The 20,554-nt window shown below is 36.9% G+C and overlaps 1 protein-coding gene across 3 annotated transcripts in view; it reads right to left on the bottom strand.

Moving 5' to 3' along the window:
* GAN (gigaxonin) overlaps positions 1-20,554 on the bottom strand; it is a 56,827-nt gene that overhangs the window by 23,477 nt on the left and 12,796 nt on the right. For all 3 annotated transcript variants that reach the window (XR_001599535.2, XM_016165920.2, XM_036231513.1), the window contains exons 2-6: positions 8,532-8,646; positions 5,815-6,165; positions 3,862-4,079; positions 3,533-3,654; positions 342-454 (exon numbers count right to left, since the gene is read on the bottom strand). Coding sequence is in view for 2 of the 3 variants with exons in the window: in XM_016165920.2 (XP_016021406.1) it covers positions 342-454; positions 3,533-3,654; positions 3,862-4,079; positions 5,815-6,165; positions 8,532-8,646 (919 nt within the window). In the remaining variant the exon portion in view is untranslated. The remainder of the gene's footprint in view (positions 1-341; positions 455-3,532; positions 3,655-3,861; positions 4,080-5,814; positions 6,166-8,531; positions 8,647-20,554) is intronic.

The raw sequence follows: 20,554 nt of genomic DNA, 5'->3' as shown, positions 1-20,554 counted from the left end.
TAATGAAGAGAAAGCAGGGTAGGAGAGACGAGATAGCTGAGGTGCTGGAGGGAAGGTTGCCCTAACAAGGCGCTATTCAGACAGACAATGAAGGAATCAAGGAGCATGGCATATGGGTTTTTGGCAAAGGTCCTGAAGCAGGCGTATTTCTAGAAGAGTTGAGAAACTGTGAGGAGGTCAGCTTGAGTGAGGGGAAGGTATAGAGACGAGAGTTGGGAGGGCAGGCAGCAGTCTATTAGGCAGTGGGGAAGGGGTTGCAGGGCTGCTATTTCTTATACTCAAATACAAAACTAAGTGCTAAAGGAAAAATAACATATTAAATTTAAAAAGCAATGTTTTACCTCATTCATTGGTGGCAATGCAGTCCATGAATTTGCATCTGGGTCATACTTTTCTCCTGAGCTCAGGGTCTGCTTATTTTCATCTTGGCCTCCAAATACAAACAAAAATCCTTCTGCAAAAATCAAAGGAGACACATGAGAAAGTTGAAACTTAAGTCTTGAACACCTATCTCCTGTTGAATATAAATGCCATAGTTGTAGAGACAATCTGTGGAGAAAACTCTGACAACAACAATGGATTTGAGATCTTTATCGCATTTCATTTGATCCTTGGTGATAGAGCCAAGTTTGTGAGTCACTTTTACCATTTTACTTCACTATGTCTGAGTGCATTCCCTCTACTCTACAGCATAAAAAGACGACAGACACCACCCACTTGGTCACCAAGCAGCTCTGGGTTATCTCAGTTCATCTATTTTGAGAAAATATTCTATCTTTCTTTCAATGGCTCTGAGGGGATGAAAAAGAGAGAAATCTAAACCCAAGGCCCATAGAAAGTGTGGCTTGTTGCAGGAGAGACTCTCCAAAGCTCTAACTATCTGGATAAAAGCCAACCAGAACTAGACACGAGATTTAAATCTCCTTGCTTGCCCAGAAAAAATCTCAAGATTTGAAGTAGATTTATGGTAATTCCAAATTAGTGGTGTTTTTAGGCAACTAGCAGAAACTAATGTAAAAATTCTATTTTAGAAAGTACTGTTATCTATGCTTTTAGATTCCAAGATTTTAAAGCATCAAATTATTCCTACAAATAAGTTTTAATAAAATGATCGGCACCCAGCCGAAGGTACTCAGGTATACAAAGAAACTAGACCCTATGAAGAAGAACCAGCAGAAGCAAACAACAGGAAGCAGTCTTACAAAGATTTCAAATTTTAAATATTGGACTAATCGGAAAGATTTAAACAACAATGCTTGCTATATTTAAAAACTAAAGACAAATTTAAAGATAACTTTTGGCAAAGGGGCTACTGAAATGACTTGCAGATTTGAAAAAGATTTAAAGAGAATTTCTTGAAATAAAATTAAAAAAAGATAAAATTAAAATTTCCAATGGATGGATTGAATGGCTGATCATTACAGTTAAAGAAAAAATTTATTAAATGGAAGATAAATCAAAAGAAATCACAAAGAAGGCAATACGGAGAAGCAAAAGATGGAAAACAAAACAAAGAGAAGGTAGGAGACACAGGATGGAGTAGAAAAGTCTAACCATGTTTAATTTAACTTCCAAAGGCGGAGGGAGAGAGATTAGAGCAGAGGCACTATCTGAAGACATAATAAAATAAAAATTTTCCAGATTTGATGAAAGGCCAACACAGAGTCAAGATCCCCAATAATCCTCAAATATGGTAAAATTTCAAATAAAATGTTCACCTAATTAAACACATTGTAGTGAAATGGCAGAAAACAAAGATGAAAATTATATATATATTAAATACGGCCCAGAGAAAAGGACAGATTTTTAGATTGCCGACTGACTTAACCACAACAGAAGCCAGAAATCAGTAGAAAGGCATCTCTAATGTGCTAAAAAGTAATAGATATCAACCTAAAATTCTATACCCAATAAAAATCCTTTAAGAATTAAGGCAAAATAATGACATTTTCAGACAAACAAATCTGAATGGTTTGCTACCAGTAGACCCGCAATGAAGGAAACTGAAAAGGGTGAACTTCAGAGAGAAGAAAATGATCCCAAATAGAAGGTCTGAGGAGTAAGAAGGAAGGAAAAAACAAAGAGAGTAAATCTAAATGAACACTACCTACTGGTAGATATATATTTAAAACAGATTAATAAAACACGTATATATATAAATCTTATTCACAAATAATCATGTATTTTAAGACTGTTAGACTGTAGAACATGAAAAATAGAGTACAAATGTATTGAAAAATTTCAGTCTTTGATAACTTAAGAACACAGGCAGGCTGTGGTTTCTAAGGAATCCTTCAAAGGTACATAAACAGAGAATGTAACCTCTAAACTAGTAGAGAAACAATTGAATGAACAAAAAGTCAATTGATTTTTTTTATGAAGGCAAGAAAAGAAGGAACATAGAATAGGGCATATAAATAGGAACTGCTCAATCATTTCCCACTTCTGTCAAGACTGTTGGATATGATTCCTCTCCTCATTGCTTAAGTTCCTGAAATGCCAACTCCTCTAGGAAATCTTTGAAAATCAGTGATATAGGAACCTTTGTGGTAGGTGAGTATGTATGAAACTTATGAAGGTGTACATAGGGGAGGAAAGCTTAAGGAAGCTAATTCGAAAAAGACAGAACAAGGAAATCAGATCCACATCCTGTTGGCTACACCACTCTATCCAGTTGTTTATTATTGACAATAACTTCAATGATCTTGAAAATGATTCTCAGAAAATGATTCCATTTCTATAATACAGTATAGCTTTAGCTATTTCTATAATATGGTTTGGTGTGGTACAGCCTTAAAATTTTTTCAGATAACGTTAACGGGAAAGCAGAGACCATAAAATAAGGATTTTAGGAGGGCTGCTGACAATAATTAGAATTAAGGGAAATGGTCCTTATGGAGTGAACCCAAAAAGGTAGATCCAAGGAGAAGAGAAAGGCAGCAAACATGATAAGGCAGCAATGGACAACGTTTTCTATCATCTCCTTGAGTGAGAACTTTGAATAATGCGGAGCTGTTTTCGAACTTGTAAAGGTCAACTAAAACATACTTTCTGTAGAAAAATAATTGAAGTCATTGCTAATGTCAGTAATATTTTCCAAAGTCTCATATGAAATGTCTGCTTTTACATACATATTTATTTTAGATATAGTTACATAATGTAATTCTAAATTTCATTAATTTTAAAGATGATGAAACTACCACAGTTCAAATAAATTCTGTGTTCTAGGTATGGTCACACAGATAATTGGTAGTAAGTCATTGAATTTTGTGCTTCTATCAGTTAAGACATCAAGTAAAATACTCCTCTACTGAAGTCTTAAAAATAGCTACGTATTAATGATTTGGGAACAATAAGGACTGACAGAAGATACTCTTCTTCCTAGCACGGTCTTGAAAGCTACAGCTACACGGAAAATGTCATCACAGAGAAATAACAAAATTATATCTTTAAAAGGCTTTGAGTCATTCTGTACAATTCTGAAATTACACACTGATCTTGTGTTTAACTAAAATTTAGCACATAACAGTACCTGCTGAGAGAACTCCGTGGTTAATTCTTGGCATGCTTAAAGGGGCCAGTTCAATCCAAAGCTGCCTATTAGGGTCATAGAGAGGGCACATACATCGCATTGCTGCTGTTGGTTTCCGTGAACTAAAAAAACAGATTATCAGTTAAATGTTTTATGTAGTTCTACTTATAATAACTATGACTAGTTTTACTGCTCTAAGAATATTTAAACCATTAAAGAAAATCTATTGCTGTTATGCTTTAGATACTGAAAAATATTATGAACTCTTGTGTATGTGGAAATCTCTCTTCCCTTATACTACTTTTCAAACAATGCACACCCATACTTACACTCTTTCTTCTCCACCAACGGTCACAATGCACTCAGAGTAGCCCCGGGGTTTGAAGTTTGCCAGCATTGCCTCTCCTTGCTGTGGCTGGCTCAGTGGTATGTTGCTGCACTCTTTGACAATTTCTCGTACTAATGGTTCATTCAGCATCTGTTCCCGTAAGTAGCTGGAGTCTAACCCTGAAACCCATAGTGCTGACATAACATCTTTCATGTGGACCTGCAGAAGAGGGCAGAAAGGAGAGAAAAAATGGAGAATGCAAAACACAGTTTTTAGAATACACATGTTACAACTTGATGGAAAACTAAAACTATTAATAGATCATCAACGGGTAAAGTATTAGTGCCAATATTGCTTGACTGTTGCTTACTGGCCCCTTTCCTTTCTACTTCCCAAAGCAGAATAAAAGTTTAATTTAAAAAATCATAAATTCAGATTTATAGTTGATGCATCACTGCAAAGTTTCAAGCAGCTTTCTTTACACACTAAAGGGTTTCCATAGCAACAGAAAAACTCAGAAGAACTCTGCTATAGTTTATTTCACATACTTGGATGTGCTGTGAGTTAAATCACATTGATAGAAGCATTCTATATAGTAATACCTTGATAAAATATGGTAAACCAGATAATGAAAATGTATCAACATTAATATTACAAGAAAAATACAGAAAAGTTAAAAAAATCCTCTGAATACTATATAATCATTTCTTCAGTAACCATTAAAAATATCTAACATGTGTGATATGAATTATATACTTTTGATACTCGATTATTAAATTTGACTATAGCATTCTACATATATAAGGTGAAACTCTTTAATTACTAGTTTTTCTTGGTTTTAAAATAGTCGTTTTAAGGTATAATCTTCTATACCCTGAATATTCGAAGCCAACAGTCTTTACAGCATCAAGTTCAGGTTAACTAAAGGATGAAGAATTGCCTCTTGCTTCCCCAGCAGTCAGTTGACATTGTCATTTCCTTAAGGCAAGACAGTCAGGGAGAAGCTTTGACAGTGGTCTCAGTGAATGGCAGCAAGCTGGAAACTGTTCTATTTCCTTTCCTGATTTACCCAACTAATGTAGAAAATGGAACATTAACTGTACTAACTATGCTGCGACTACAGTCACAGTTTCTAAATCGACATATTCATAGGCCTACAGAATTTGAAAAATTATAAGAAAATCATTAAAACATAAGTCAATAGTTATCAAGAACAATTAACAATGTGATTGCACATTTTAAAAACTACTCTAAAACCTAATATACTTATCTCAAATACAGTAATTGAAGCTAGTATATAATTTAGAAATATTAGACTTAGCCCTGTGATTTTGCTCCCTCCCCAAATGGTATTAAAAATTTAGACCTAAAGCCTGATATTCTCTACGACCCTTTCTTCCCAGGCTGTCACTCCAAAAGCCTTCCTACTTGGAACTGCATCACCATGAAAACTCCAAAATGCTCTCTTGCTTTCTCCCAGGTGGTATCAATCACTTCAGGGAGAGCCCAACACCTTCATCCCTCTGCCAGAGCTCTGAGTGCTCCCCCTTTCCTTGCTGTTTGCATAGGAGTTGCTGTGGGGGTTATCCCAGGGAAGCAGAAGGGAAGGATGCTGAAAGGGAGGGCGGGGCGCTACATTTCTATAATTCTCAGCTTAAGCTTAAAATGCATTTTCCCATGAAAAACAACATACAAAGGATATTACATAACTTAAAAGTATTTATATTTTCATTCCTATATTGAGTTACATGGGCCTTTGTAAACTGGTCTGAAAAACCAACTGCTTTAACGACCGTATGGGAAGATATTTTACAAATACATTTTAGAACACAGCTTTGCAGGACATTCATGTTGGAGGAGAAAAATAAAACATCTGCAATTTTGATGAAAAATTGTAACTAATAAATGAAATAAGTCAAAGGCAAACTTAGACCACATTATAAACTTTAGATACCTTTCTTATTTCTGTATCATGTGCTATCCATCGAATTACTGCCTCAAATACATATCTTTCATTCCCAACGTTTAACTTCTCAAGAGAGATCACTTCCTTAAGCTTCTGAGGACTCAGTTCTAGGAATTCTTCTGTACTGCTGACATCTCGGAAGTGAGTCTCCAGGTATTCTGTGGCAAGGTAATGGACATGGTGCAGGCAGTAATGAAGTGCAAAGTCACGGATGCCGATGCAGTTCTCAGCAGCAATGCAGCCTTCTAAAAACTCACAGCACAGAGTTTTAAGATCTGTCAGCAGGAGCAGGTCCGCTGCCTGTACAACATCTTGGATGGTATCTTCATTTAGCCGGATCTGTAAGAATATCATAAATATTTTATATTTGAATAAAAATAGTTAAAACCCTAACCACTAATCTATTATGCTGAACCACATGAAAACTCCATTTCTGTAAGTCAAAGACGACTGTATACTGCCAATTTTATACAGTTCAACACAGTACTTTTTTCCAGGAAGAGTTTGAGGACCCCAAGGAACCTTCGATACCATAAGCAGTGTGTGGCTGGTTCCCAGTACATCCCTTGCTTTACCAATGTCAACTGCCAATAACCCTTCCAAGGTGAATTGTCCTGTTGCTCATCTCTCCACTTAATTTAGAGAAAAATCTTAAATGACTGAAATGCTTAGGAAATGGAAAGATCTGTATTCTTTGGTAAACTGAAGGTGATTTCTTTAAAAACTACCACCAAAAGTATTGAAAATCTTGGCTCCAAGTACATAAAGTTCATTCTTTTGCCAAATGGTATAACTGAATGCAAGCCCCTTGAAATAAGGGGGCTCTACACTACCTCAGGAGCCTCATGGGCCAAACATCGCACTCAGTGCAATAGATACGATTTGGTCTCAAAGCTACTTTCTGGAATAAATTCCTACTATAAGATTTATAAAAAAAAAATCATTATGAACATTTACTTTTTCTTAATTTTCTTCAGTTTCCTGATTGATACTTCTTCTTCCATCCACTTGACAGTTTTTTCATACAACAATAAGACAATGTAAAGAAAAAATATTGACAAAATCACAAGCGGTCCAGATTCTCCCAAAGAATGGGTATTCATTCTCCATTTGAAAATGTGAAGAAGAGATTTCAGAGTAGAGTACAGCAAGAACCATTTTACAACATTTTACACACTGTGTACCACAAATACAAACAAAATGTACAACTTCTGATTGCCTTAGAAACTGAGCAACAAAACCATAAAGAAGTGTTTAGAGTAAGCTACAAATACAGAGAAATTTCCCATTTATATAACATGTTAAATTTAGCCACAAGAAAGTGGATAGGTGTAGACTATTCAAATCCAGACATGTGAAAAAACACTAAATTCCATCTCAATAAAATTAAACTGCCAAATTAGGAGTTTGTTATAACTTACATTGCAACTATGAGTTTAAAACCATAATTAATTTAAATTGGGAACAAAATCTATAAATAAGGTTTCAAGTTGCAAATCTAAGCCTTAACATGAACATGATTTTATTGGCTTATAATTTGCTATAACTGCCACTGAATTGATTTTATAAGTAAGCTAAGAGGCTGGTCCTAAGTCTGGTTTTGTGATGCCATAGACTATCTCCAGTATTTTAAGGGCTGTCCTAAAATTAATTTAAATTCATTTATTTTTAACAATTATACGCACATACACAAAACCTTACATCCGCACACCCACCACGCAGCATTTAGAGAAAAGAGAAGGGGATAACATAAAATTAAACCAAAATTTCAAAAGAGATGACAATCTTTTGCCAAATGGTATGATGGTGGAGAGAATGAATATATTTAGAGAAAGTACGCAGTATACTCAGAATACTTAAGAAACACGGAGAAGACACAGCCCTTACAAAAAGCAAAAGTAAAATGAGATGAAAAGAAATAAAGGAGATAGTAGGAAACAAGCTCTCAACAAGAGTAGAGATAAAATGCATTCTCACATAACCAAATGTGAGATACACTTCTTCCTGTTGAAAAAACAGGCCCGGGTTCACACCTAAGATTTTTCTTTCAAGTCTTCACACTACGCTTTAAATCACATAATATGGGGGTAGGGAGTTGGAGTCGGGCAAAAAGGAAAGAAACCTAATCAATGATCACTACCCCAGAAACGTACATGGGTAGACAGAGTGAAGGGAAATGAGAAAGAAAGAAACAGGCATGGTACAGGAATGTTGGTCCTGCTGAAGCAAAAGGACCAAAGCGTCATGAATGCAGTGCAGGGATCTGTCATCTGTGTGAGTCTGGAACTTTTACTTTCTACAAAATAATCCCCACTGCCCAAGGAAGCTCTCGTTTCCATGCTATGGAAAATAAGTTCCCCAATGGTGTGAGTACAAAACAAGACTGGACTTAAGATTTAAAAACAAAAAGACAGCAGTGAAGGAGGCATGCCACATTCTTCATATCCCATGCTGAAAGGCGGAGCTCGGGATGGTAAGATTAAAAACTGGGATTGAGTGAGAAGTTACTTAGTCTGCCTTTTTGGAAAGAGCGGAGAATCAGAAGAACACACCTGATGCCACGAGAAGTAGGAGATAGTAGCAAGGACGTAACGACAGAAGATGAAGATGAAGTGTTACGTGCTCATAGAACGGATGACAGGAGACCCTCACCCTGAGCTTGAGAGGCCTCTACTTAGTCTTCCTTCCTTTGTGTCTCATCATACCTGCCCACTGAAGATGTAATCCAGGATCTCTCTCATAACCATTACCGATATCCCTTCAAGTTCAATCTTATAGGTTGATCCGTCATCTTTTGGAGGATTATAGTTTAACTTTGTCCTAAGAAAGGGAAAAAAATGTAAAATTTCTTTGAAAGAACAGAAATAGGTATAAATATTTATGCAATAAATACTCTATAAAGTATGATACTTATCCAGTATATGAACCCCAACTAGAAAAATATTTTTTATAACTTTAAACTACTAAACATTCACTCTAGGATTCAGAATGCTACTTCTTAAAAAATAAAAAACAGATAACCAAAGAACTAAGATCCATGTGATCTCTTTTTCACCTTGAAAACTCCAGTCTTTTAGGCTTATTTTTTTCAGGTATTTAATTATCTAATTATTTTCACTAATGTAACAAGGACCCCACAAACCTACCATCCAAAACAAAAGCTAAGACCTTGACAATAATCAGCTTCTAACCAGTGGTCCTCCTCACTAATTCATTCCAATGTTTCTCCCACCCGTAGTTAACTATCATCCTAAATCCTATGTTCACTTTTCCCTTGCTTTCTTTCTGTATCCATGAAACATATATAACACAGTATTATTATATCCATTAAGTATATAATATATAAAACTTTATTTTAATATCCATGATGTATAACATCCATGAAATATATGTAATATACAAATAAATGTGTGTTATCTGTACATAATTTTAAGTTATTTTTACAGTTTCATGCTGTCTGAAATCTTTTGGGGCTCTTTTCATCCAATATATTGCTAAGAGTCATCGATATTGCTGCACATCACACTGGTTCTTTTGTTCTTTTTGCTTACAATATTCCACTTTCTTGTTGATAGGCCTCTGGGCCATTTCCAGGTTTTTGGTTATTGTGAACAGTATTGCTATGATTAGTCTTGTGTGTGTCCTCTTTTTGTATTATGCAAAATAAATTTCCCTTGGTTGTAGCCCTGGGAGTAGAATTATACTAAATTATTCTCCAAAGTATAAGATGACACTAAATTACTCTGCAAAACAGTTGGAGTAGTTTACAGTCTCAGCTGGTGTGTGTAGGAGAATCTGTGGATACACAAATTCTAATGTTTGAATCAGTCACACTTTCTAAGTTCTTCCACTTTGGCTGAGTGAAATATGGTCTCTCCTTGTGTTGTAATCTGCATTTCCTTCATGATCCAGGTGAACATCTCTTCATTTGTTTACAGCCACACGTTTCCTCTTTTATGAAACACACAAGTTTAGTTCAAGTCTTCTGTTAATTTTTTTAATTGAGTTCATTATCCCCCTCATATTCAGGTTGAGGATTCTTTATTATATTCTTCACGTTAATCCTTGGCAGACTTGACACTTTTCTTAAGGTGATGAACAATCTGAAGAATACTTTTTCATGGTCAATGCTTTTTGTTCTTGTTTAAGAACTAACATCTTACTCAAATTTTAAAAGACATTCCCAATTTAGCAGTGAGGAAAGCCAAGACACACTCTAACTTGCATTCAGGATAGGCATTAGAAGCATGGGGGAAGCTGTGGAAGGAAGGGTGAAAGATGAACTAAAAATAGAAGAATGGAATGACAAAATCTTAAGAAGCAGCTGAATTCCCAGAACCTTCCTCCACATATGTACACAACTTTCTTGCACAGTTTATTACGGTTCTTCTCAGCTCCAGTGGAAGGTAAGTGATTTATATTCTGAAGACTATAAAACTGAGGGTGGGTCTTTAGACAAGGGAGATCAGGCACATTTGAGGGTGAGTGTACTGTATCAAAAACCGAGAGTTAAGAGAGTATAGTCTGAACGCTGAGACCATCAGTTTTTTTTTTCCTTTCAATTCTGCTCCTAAAATGCCAAAAGCCAGACTTATATCCTCCAGAAAAGAAACCTGGAAGATTATTCTGGAGGATTTGATTAGCCACTCACCAAAAACAAATGAACAACTGGAAAAACCCCTAAAGGTATGGAGATACATCTGCCCCAAGAAAATGACCCAGCTTCACCAGTGAAACCCACAGTCAATAATCTTAACCTGTAGGATCTGAGTTTCTAATACATTTTGGAGCAGCACTTCTGAAATTTCATGTCACAACACATGTAGAAAATGTGATATTTTCTGGGGTAAACAGATGAGACTGTGTGTAGGCCAGGGGTGAATAGGGGGCCTCAGCCTTCCCAGATGCTGCTCAGTCACTTTGAGGGCTGACACCACCATTATTCTCACACACTTGCTACATATTATCTTTTTGGCATATTGATTAAAAAACTCTGCTTTAGAGCCCTACTCTTAAAACTGAGCAAACAGGACTCAACAGATGTCTGAGAAAGAATAACAGAAACCAAACCAATAGAAAAATGGCAATTTGGAAGTAGTAAAGATTATGCAAGATGAAATGTCAAGAAAAAAAGAAAATCTTTCATTAATATTCCTAGAAAGAAGATATTGTGCTCATGAAACAAGAGTAGGATGCTATAAAAAGTACAACAAAAAAAATATTTAAGGGCTATAAATTTTTTTTAATGTAATGTTAAAATAAAAAGTTGTAGAAATCTCTCAGAAAAGAAAGCAAAAAGGCAAAGGTAGAAAATAGGACAAGTTCAGAAAACTGGGAAATCAGTCCAGAAGGTTGAGCATCTGACAAATTAGAGATGTCCCTACAAAAAAAAAGAGATTATCAAGTAAGTGCTCAAGTGCTTTCCAAGGCATATCCTCATAATACTTCAGAATACTGGAAACAGAAAAAATTCTTATAAGCTTCCAGAATGAAAAAAGGTCACGCAGAAAAGAATAGGAATCAGAATGTATTCATACTTTGAAATGGGAATTAAATAACAATAGGGAAATGACTTCAAAATTCTGAAGGAAAGTATTCCCAACTTGGATTTTTATAACCATCAAATGTCAGGATAAAATACACATTTTCAGCTATACGTGGTCTCAAAGCAATTATCTCCCATGCAACCATCTCAGAATGATGTTGGAAAATGTGCTCCAACAAACAAGACAGTATATCAACAAAGAGAATGATCCTGGATACTAAAAAGACGTGATCCGACAGAGGAAAGAAGTGAAATGAATGCAGCGGATGGTGAAGGATGGTCTTAGGATAACAGCTATGTACCATTCTGGTGCCAGCACAAGGCCGTGGTAGACCTCTAGATGAAACTGATGTATATATAGTGACCTGGAGGTATAAAGGAGATATTCAGACAACTTTGTTTCCTCCTTATATTTCATATCTGCTATTCCTGTCTCTATAGTTTTTATTGAATTTTATAGTTTTACTGAAAAGGTATTTCATTTTTCTTGCTGTACCTAGTTTCACCTATATGCTTGACATTTTTACTAAAATTGAAGAAAAAATTTTCAGTCAATTCTCAATCAAGAGAGAAAAATAAGTGGTAAGATTAATACCTAACACATCAATATTTGGGTCTGAAATGCATCAGATACTATTTTGGCAGCAGATATGTCTTCCAGTAAAGCTTCACTTAGGATGTCTGTACTATTTAGTCACTGTGTTAATTATCAGTGTATCAACTCTCAGATCCAAATTCACCCCTTTCCACAGCCTCTGTAAAAATGAATCTGAGCCTTTTAAATAATTTTCTTTTGTCAGCTAGCAAGATGTTAAACTTTTCAGTAGAGAGTGCTGGAAAGACACTGCAGGAGGAAAGAGTTTTGTTCAGCAGCTTGGGAGGCTCCTGCAATGCAGCCTGCTTCAGCAGCAGGCTCTGCGGCGCACAGCTGCCAGAAATACCCGGCCAGAAGCACCCTGCTACCATCACCCCCCCTCCGTCCCCCCACCTCACCGTTCCCCCCACCCCCCGCAACCAAACCTCTTTTATGAAGTTTTGTAGTACAGTGTTTCTGGGGAGACACTTCCCCATGAACAGCCTTCCCAGGCACCTTAGAGGGCAGATTTCTGGCAAACTCCAGATGGCTGTTTTCAAGCATTCCCACCAGTATGGCTTCTCTGCTATGCAGCGAGCCATAGCTCTGCCCTGTCTGATAAAGTCTGGATTCTCAGCCCTGGCTGTAGTGGCTACTTTCAGCTATTCCAGGTTTTTTTTTTGTTTTTTTTTGTTTTTACTTTCTTTTCTTTTATCTTTTTGTTAGTTTTCTTTACTTCTTATTAGGCAATCCCTCATTACTCCGATCTCCTGTCACAGTTAATAATTCTTTTAATCAAACTTTGTGTTCAAGTTACTTTGGTTTCTTTCTGACTGGACCTAGACTGAGAAAGTTGCTAACCCTTTAACGACAGTAGCTCCAAAATGTGTTCAGATAGAGGAGGCTCAACCTAAAATTCGAGTTGTTCTTATTTTTAAAGTGATTGCATGTTCAACAAGCGGGGCTATGCCTGTGTGTGGGATGTGGACGGTGGTGGGAGCGGACACTGGGCTGATGGGGAAAGCGGTTACAAGGAGACCGACTGTTCACTGTTACTCCTTTTCATTTTTGAACCATAGGACTAGATTAGGTTTTTGTTGTTTATTTATTTATTTTTTAAGTTTTCCCTCAGCTGGTGGCAGAGTATAAGACAATGGCTAAGAGGACAGAAAAAATGATTCCTTTTAATATGAGCACCGAGTAGTTCAGACATTCTATAAAACCAGATCCTTCCAAAGCCCATGAAAAATAAATCACTGCATGAAGTCTCTAAACATCTGAAAGTAAATGAGAAAATTTATTTTAAATAAGGTTTAAATTCAATCCCTTATACCTGTCCTCAAACCTTCCAATTCTCATATCCTGCTTTTGACCTCCCCCAAATAACATTTGTGCACATCTAATTCCTACTCATCTTCTAAAGACTATAGTTGACCCTTGAACAACACAGAGGAGTTGGGGGTACCCATTCCCCACACACAGTTGAAAATCTGAGGATAACTTCTGACTTCCCTAAAACTTAACTACTAACACAGCTAACCAGAACCCTTACTGATAACATAGTCAATTAACACATATTTTGTATATGTATTATAAATTGTATTCTTACAATGAAGTGATTCTTACAATGAAGTGATTAAGGAAATCACAAGAGAAAATACAGCTATAATACTATATATTTACTGAAATAAATCCACATGTAAGTGGACCATGCAGTTCAAACTGTGTAGTTTAAGGGTCAACTGTAATTCAAATACCAAATCCACAAAAGGGTTTTATCACTCCATCTTGCCACAGGACACACCGCCACCCTTACCTCCAAGCAGGTAAAAAGTAACTTCTCCTGCTATAAATTTCCCCAGGACTTGACATTATAGGTTCATCATTTTTTATTGTGGTACTTATATAAATACCCCCTTTCATATCTCTGTTACTAAAATTTAAGTTCCATGAGTACTCTGTATCACTGTAACCCTAAAACCTAGCCTGGAAGTTTATAAAGAATAGCAGTTCAACAATTATGTGTAAAAAAGTTTTTGAATTGATAGTGGTCTTTAAATCTGAAGTGTTGTTACATTACTTTTTTTTTCTGTATGACCTTGGGTACAGTGAAGCAGTGAATCAGTATGAGGAAGAGCTTTCTAATTTCATCTGGTCAACACTGAAAGGACTGAAGGAGTTGGGGCCTCTCAAACTTTAATGTTCACATGAGTCATCTGGGGACCTTGTCAAATGCAGGTTCCAAAGGTCTGTGGCTGGGGACTGAGTGTCTGCAAGCTCTTAAGTGATGCAGAGACTGCTGGTCTACAGACCACTTTGAGTAGCAAGAGGTTAATCAATGCTTCTCTGATTATCTATAGTGTGTTTTTATATTTCTAATCCATCCAAGATGACTATTTTGAAAGTTGCTGAGAGTAGATCTTAAAAGTTCTCATTGCAAGAAAAAAAAAATTGTAACTATGTATGGTGACAGATGTTAACTATACTTATTCTGGTGATCATTTTGCAATATATATATAAATATTGAATCATTATGGTATACACCTAAAACTAATATCATGTTATATGTCAGTAATACCTCAATAAAAAATGGATTTTTAGAAAAATTAAATTAAAAAGACATATGAAATTACAGGATCCAATTATTTTGTCATTAGAGTCAACGAACATAAAATTACTGTCAAATTGCTACAAGAGTTTCTAAACTCTTACTCTTGATATATTATCGTGGACAGGTAACAATGCACAGACCATGACCAGTCTACAAATGACATCTCAGTAGGCTGGATGACCATCTACCTGTCAAGAAAATGGTGAAAGCTGATCTTTCTCTGATCCTTTCCAATCTTAGTAAGGGTCGCTCAAATCTATTGTGAAACAATCTTGTTTCATACCTATTGCCATTGTTACTTCCTTCTTTCATTTCTTAGATAGTCACCATCCCTTTCTCATTTAATAACCTCATAAATCTGTTTTATCCTGCTTTTTTTTTCATTTTCTTTCCCCCAGCTCCCCAACTAAATCTCTGTATCACTTTAGTTTTTGTTCCATTCTGTTTTACATTGCTTTCCTTCAGTAAATACCCTAACATTTATACCATAATTTTTCCAATATCTACCAATTAACATTTATCACGCCTCTAGTCCAATGCATTTTATTCACAGCTTTCCCTTTATTATTTAGAATTTTCCCACCTTGCACATCATTTCTATCTCCTCTACCACATATAACTGAGAATTCAATGAACTGAATTGAATGAATTAATAAATTTATATAAGCTAAGCAAAAGGGTCAATAACTGATGGTTCTGTTTCTAAAATTAGCCCATATGTAACAGGAAGTAAATCAAGTATTCTTTTCTATGTTTTCCAGTTCTGTTCCAGGAAGCACAAGATTATATGTAAATTTATTGGAAGTCACAGTATCTTTATTTTTCATTATGTGATGTCGATTTACAAACTCCTAAAAAATGCAGCAGTCTTAAAAAGTCACTTTGAGAATTAACACTCTTTGAAAAAACTAGAAATAATTGGGAGTATGATAAAATTGGGCCTCAGGTATTCAGATATAAATATCCATGCCTGTCACATTCTTCCCCAATTTCTGTTTCTAGGGCAAGACTTTCACCCTCTCTGCCCGTTTTCTCATTCGTAAAAAGTCAAGGTTAAATGAGGTGATTTGAGAACTCTCCCATCCCTAACCATTTCTGGACTAACCTGCTAGACCAGGCTTACTGCAGAGACGGCTTTGGAGACACATCTCGTTGAGTCCTAAAAGATGAGTCCAGCTAACTCAACCAGTTATCTAGGATTTATAGTATGCCTTCTGTGGGCCATGCAGTGTTAAGTTTATTTTTCCTCCAATCACTTATCTTCTGGGCAAGCATTTATTTTCTGTTCTATTAACTTGGAACATAAGTGAAACAAAATCAATTTTTCTTTTTCCTGACAACACTAAAAAGAGGTTTTAGAAGAAAAAAGTTGTTGGCTGCTGGCTAATAAAGAACTTCATTCATTTTTACACCCATCAAAGAAAGAAGTCTACAACTTCTAAATAAGTATGACAGAGCCAAAGTACTCTGTTGGTTATTATATACACAGTCCTCTTCTTACTGGCTTCCAGTTGCTAACAAAGTTCGATGTGCCTAAATGCTATAATAAACAACTCAGATAATCAGGCCTGGTCCTCCTCTTCCAAGAATCATAACAGACATTACTGAATAGGTTTTGATTTAACAGTGACAGAATAAGTCTAGGTGACTTTTTTTCCCTTCTGATGCAAAAGCTAGTCTCCAAGAAAAGCAAGAAAACAAACCCAAATAGAAAGCAAGAAAATGTAATGTTCAAGAAGTCAAGATTTACAGAAATTCTGGGATGATTCATAGCATTACTCAAATGGTTTCAAATGATTCCTATCACCTCAAACCACATAGCTACCAGAGCAGTAGCGATGTGCAGAGGGGCCTCGGCTCACAACTCCATTTGCCCACTCAGACCAAACTAGTAATTTAAGTTCTTGTGGAAAGTCTGTATTACAGATGCTGGCCCCACTTCTTGTCTTCATTAGCTCCTAAAAACCACATCAAAAATGGATTTTTAGGGCAGATTTTTAGCACAGTGAAACTGCTGTTACCATGATACCATAATGGTGGATACATGTCATTATACATTTATCCAAACCCACCAAGAGTGAATGCTAATGTGAACTATGAGCTTTGGGTGACAGCAATGTGTCAGTGTAGACCCATCAGTTGTAACAAAGGTGCCCTCTGGTGGGGTACACTGGTAACGTGGAGGTTATGCATGTGTGGGGGCAGGGAGTACAGGGGAAATCTCTGTGCCTTCAACTTTGCTGTGAACCTTAAACTGCTTTAAAAAATAAAATCTTTTGAAAATGTATTTTTCAAATCCCCCTTTAACTGAATGAAAGTATAAACTTACAGGTAATATTTCCCTCAATAGATGGCATTCTCTCATGACAAGGTATTTTATGGCTTACTTTTTTGTGAGCAGAAAATCAGGAACCCATCTATCTCACTGTTCCTGCCACCCAAGAATCCCATCTTCATAGAAGAGCATTTACACAGATGTCTGAGACATGACCAGGGGCCCTGAAGGGAGGCCCAAGGAAGCCCCTAGGCACACGTAAGATGCGAACCAGGTGCCACAGGGTCTAGGTAAGCTCCCTTCCGATGCCCCAGGACCTACATAGACTAACTAATCACTGAGGCGCTTTTTCTCTAGGGCCAAGCAAAGTCAGGGGAGTAGTGAGAAGACACCACAAGAAAGAACGGTCTAATGCCACATGACCCACCTGGGACTGTAGCCAGCCTAATACTGGTACGCTTAGAGCAGGAGGTGGTAAAGAAAAAGTAGAACTGGGATCACATTTTTCCTATTACAATTCTAAGAGTTGATCTTTATTTCAAGAGTGGCATTCTTATAGAGGTTCAATACCATTTCTTTTCCATCATTATTTCCTTTGATTTCCCTCTTCATTTCTCTCTGCTTCCAATTTTTTTTACCTAGAGAGATTATAATTTTTACTTACTGTCAAAACTTTTTCCTCACTTAGATCCTGGAATGACTCATAAGTTGAATGGGTTTTAAGAGGAGCTCCCCAACCTGGCTTCCCCGAATCATCTGGAGAGCTTTTATAGAAAAGTGGATCCCTAGGTCCCATACCAGACCCACTAGGTTAGGTCCAAGACTGCGAATATTTATAAAGTTCCCCAATTGATTCTAATACATTCCCTCCTGGAATGTTCTGTCTCCCACTCCCGTAATCACCTGGTTTAACCCTTCACTGTTAGGTCTCCATTCCATTAACACCTCTAAAGACGGCCCAGGTACCACACTATCTAAAATAACACCGCCATCCCTTCTCTGCTTTATTTTTCTTCATAGAACTTATCACCATCTAATAAACTGCATTTGTTTAATGTCAACATCTATGAAAACAGGGACTTTTGTTCTGTTTACTGAACAGACACTTGATAAATATGTATGAACTTGATGACGGCACATGGCCAGGGGATTTTAATGCTGCAGCGTCAGTTTCTGAACAAAGTGGCCCAGAAACAAAATGAGCACAAGTGTTTAGAAATGGCATTATTAACCAGCTGAACAGTTGTGAGCTTTCTTGCACTGCATCCCCCTGGTTTGTCTGCAATGAGAAGGTGATACTTCACCCTGGCCCCCAAACCAGAGTGTGCTGTACAGTTAGCAATTCAAGAACTGACTGTCAGATGGTCCACACTGCAAAGTTACCTAATCCATGATGCACTGATCCACCTTTGTGCTAAGGCCAACTGTAACCTGGACTCTAAGGCTGGCTGGTAAGGAGGTTTGTAGTCTGTGAATAAGAACCATCTCCCTCTCCTTCACTGCCTTCCACTCACCTTAGCAGTGCACTGCATGGGAAAATTAGGAGTGATAAAGTGGTAGAAAAATACAAAGATTAGTTAAGGTTTCTGGAAAATCAAGGGTTTACCTTTCAGGTGTCATCCCACCAACCAACAGTGGTAATGAAGCTGAAGCGGATGATACAGAATCAACTCCAAAGATGCCACAGCCACAGCCACAGCCACAGCCCTAGCCTTCCTTGACAAACTCTCTGCCCTCTGACTATGCAATGCGAGAGGATTCACAGAAAGTCTTCCATTTCCCCCTTGATATCACATCATCCGCTCTGAAGATAAAATATAGTACTTCATATTTTGATCTGCTCTGAGTAGCCATGCCCAAATACATCAATATCTGGAAGAAATACAAGAACAGAAAGCATATGCCCTCAAGAGTCATGTGATTTGAACAAAGGGAAAAGTCATCAGAAGGAAGACAACATTTTCTGAAAAGAGAACATGGAAAGGGAACAGCTCTAGAAAACTTCTGTTGGGTATGTGTGTATGTTTGAAGAACAGGGAGGGAGGAGAGGCAGGACACACAGCATATCACAGAAACTATGGATATGTACAACTACAAGTGACATTAATTATACCTGACAGAAACACAGCAATCTCTGGAGGGAAAAATATGAAGTGTGACCAAATCAACAAAAACCATAGTGTCAGAAAAATGGCTCTGTTTTGTACAGCTAGTCCCTTCACTGTTCCTCACACAGTACTGCGTACTAGGGATGAACTCGGAAATTAGATCTCAACTAGCTGGTAGTCCCCACCCCTGAGGAAATGACAAACCATTACTTCTAGCCACGGGCTTCATGTCAGTCAAATGAAACGCTGCAGTCATTTCTAGGAGTTTGGGTTTCACCCATTCATTTGAAGCCTCTAACATCATTTCTGCTCTCTAGCGTCTGTTATGTTCCACAATAACTCCTTTCTTTCTGGCCTGCTGAAAGCCTCCTCCTCCCCCAGTTGTGCCCATCTTAGAAAATGGCACTATTTTCTACCCAGCTGCTTAAGCCTAAAATTTAGGAGTCCAATTAACAAATAACAGAAGGAACAACTGTTGACAAATGACAGAAGGAGTTCCAAAGTGTAAGTGGATGCTAAAACTAGTGAAAGTTGATGAGGAATGGAATACGGGCATGCTTTACTCTCTTGTGCTTCTCAGAGATTGTGCTTTTTTACAAATTGAAAGTGAGACTTTCCACAGCAAAAAGATTACGACTTGCTGAAGACTCATATGATGGTCAGCATATTTTAGCAGTAAAGTGTTTTTTAATGAAGGTATGTATTGCATACTTAATAAAGAATAGTGCAAACGTAACTTTTATATGTGCTGGAAAACCAGATAATCCATGTGACCCGCTTTATTCAGTCTATTGTGGTGATCTGGAAGCAAACCCTCAATATCTCTGAGGTATGCCTATATTTACATAATCTCAAAGTATCGCCCCACCCCATAATTTATTTAATTACGAAGAGTAAAACAGTGGATTAATCTGGTGGACACCATCTTTAGCCATGTGATCAAACTAACATCGCCAGTGTTTGAACGAAACAACACCCTGATATGGTGTAACGAGGAGGGTTTATTTAACTTCTTATGATCAGACTGAAGTTATGCATCGCTGGCAGGAACACTACAGGAGTGAATACATGCAATTCTCTGCATTGTATCAGGGAGAATGTGATGTGGATATGTATCATTACTGGTGATGTTAATCTTGGTCACTTGGCTACAGTGATGTCTATGGGTTTCTCCATGACAAAGTTATTAAAGTAACTATTTTCCCGTTATAAATATACTGGAGTAGATAATTTGAGATTATACAAATATCTTTTGCCTCAAACTTTAGCCCATTAATTATCCATTGATGGATCCTGCCAGCAACAATTATTACTATGCTGTTCAAATGATGATTTTCCATTCTCATATTCTGTCTACATTTATTAATTGAAATTCTTCTATAAGAAAGAGCTATCTCTTCCACCCCATTTATTTCTTTACTCATCCATTCATTTAGTCATTGCTAGACATATGGATATTTATTTTATACTACAGATTATAGTGCGATGTTACTGATATTCATTTTCTTGCTCAAATTATTGCAGCTTTGGCCATTGGGAGTTCTTTCAGATTGGTTCCAATGTTATTTCAAAAAGCCTCTATCTTTTTTTGAGCATCTTCTTACTTTCTGGTACA

Source organism: Rousettus aegyptiacus, unplaced genomic scaffold, assembly GCF_014176215.1.
Source record: "Rousettus aegyptiacus isolate mRouAeg1 unplaced genomic scaffold, mRouAeg1.p scaffold_m13_p_14, whole genome shotgun sequence".
Classification (NCBI taxonomy): Eukaryota; Metazoa; Chordata; class Mammalia; order Chiroptera; family Pteropodidae; genus Rousettus; species Rousettus aegyptiacus.
This window is presented reverse-complemented; position numbering and strand designations above follow the sequence as displayed.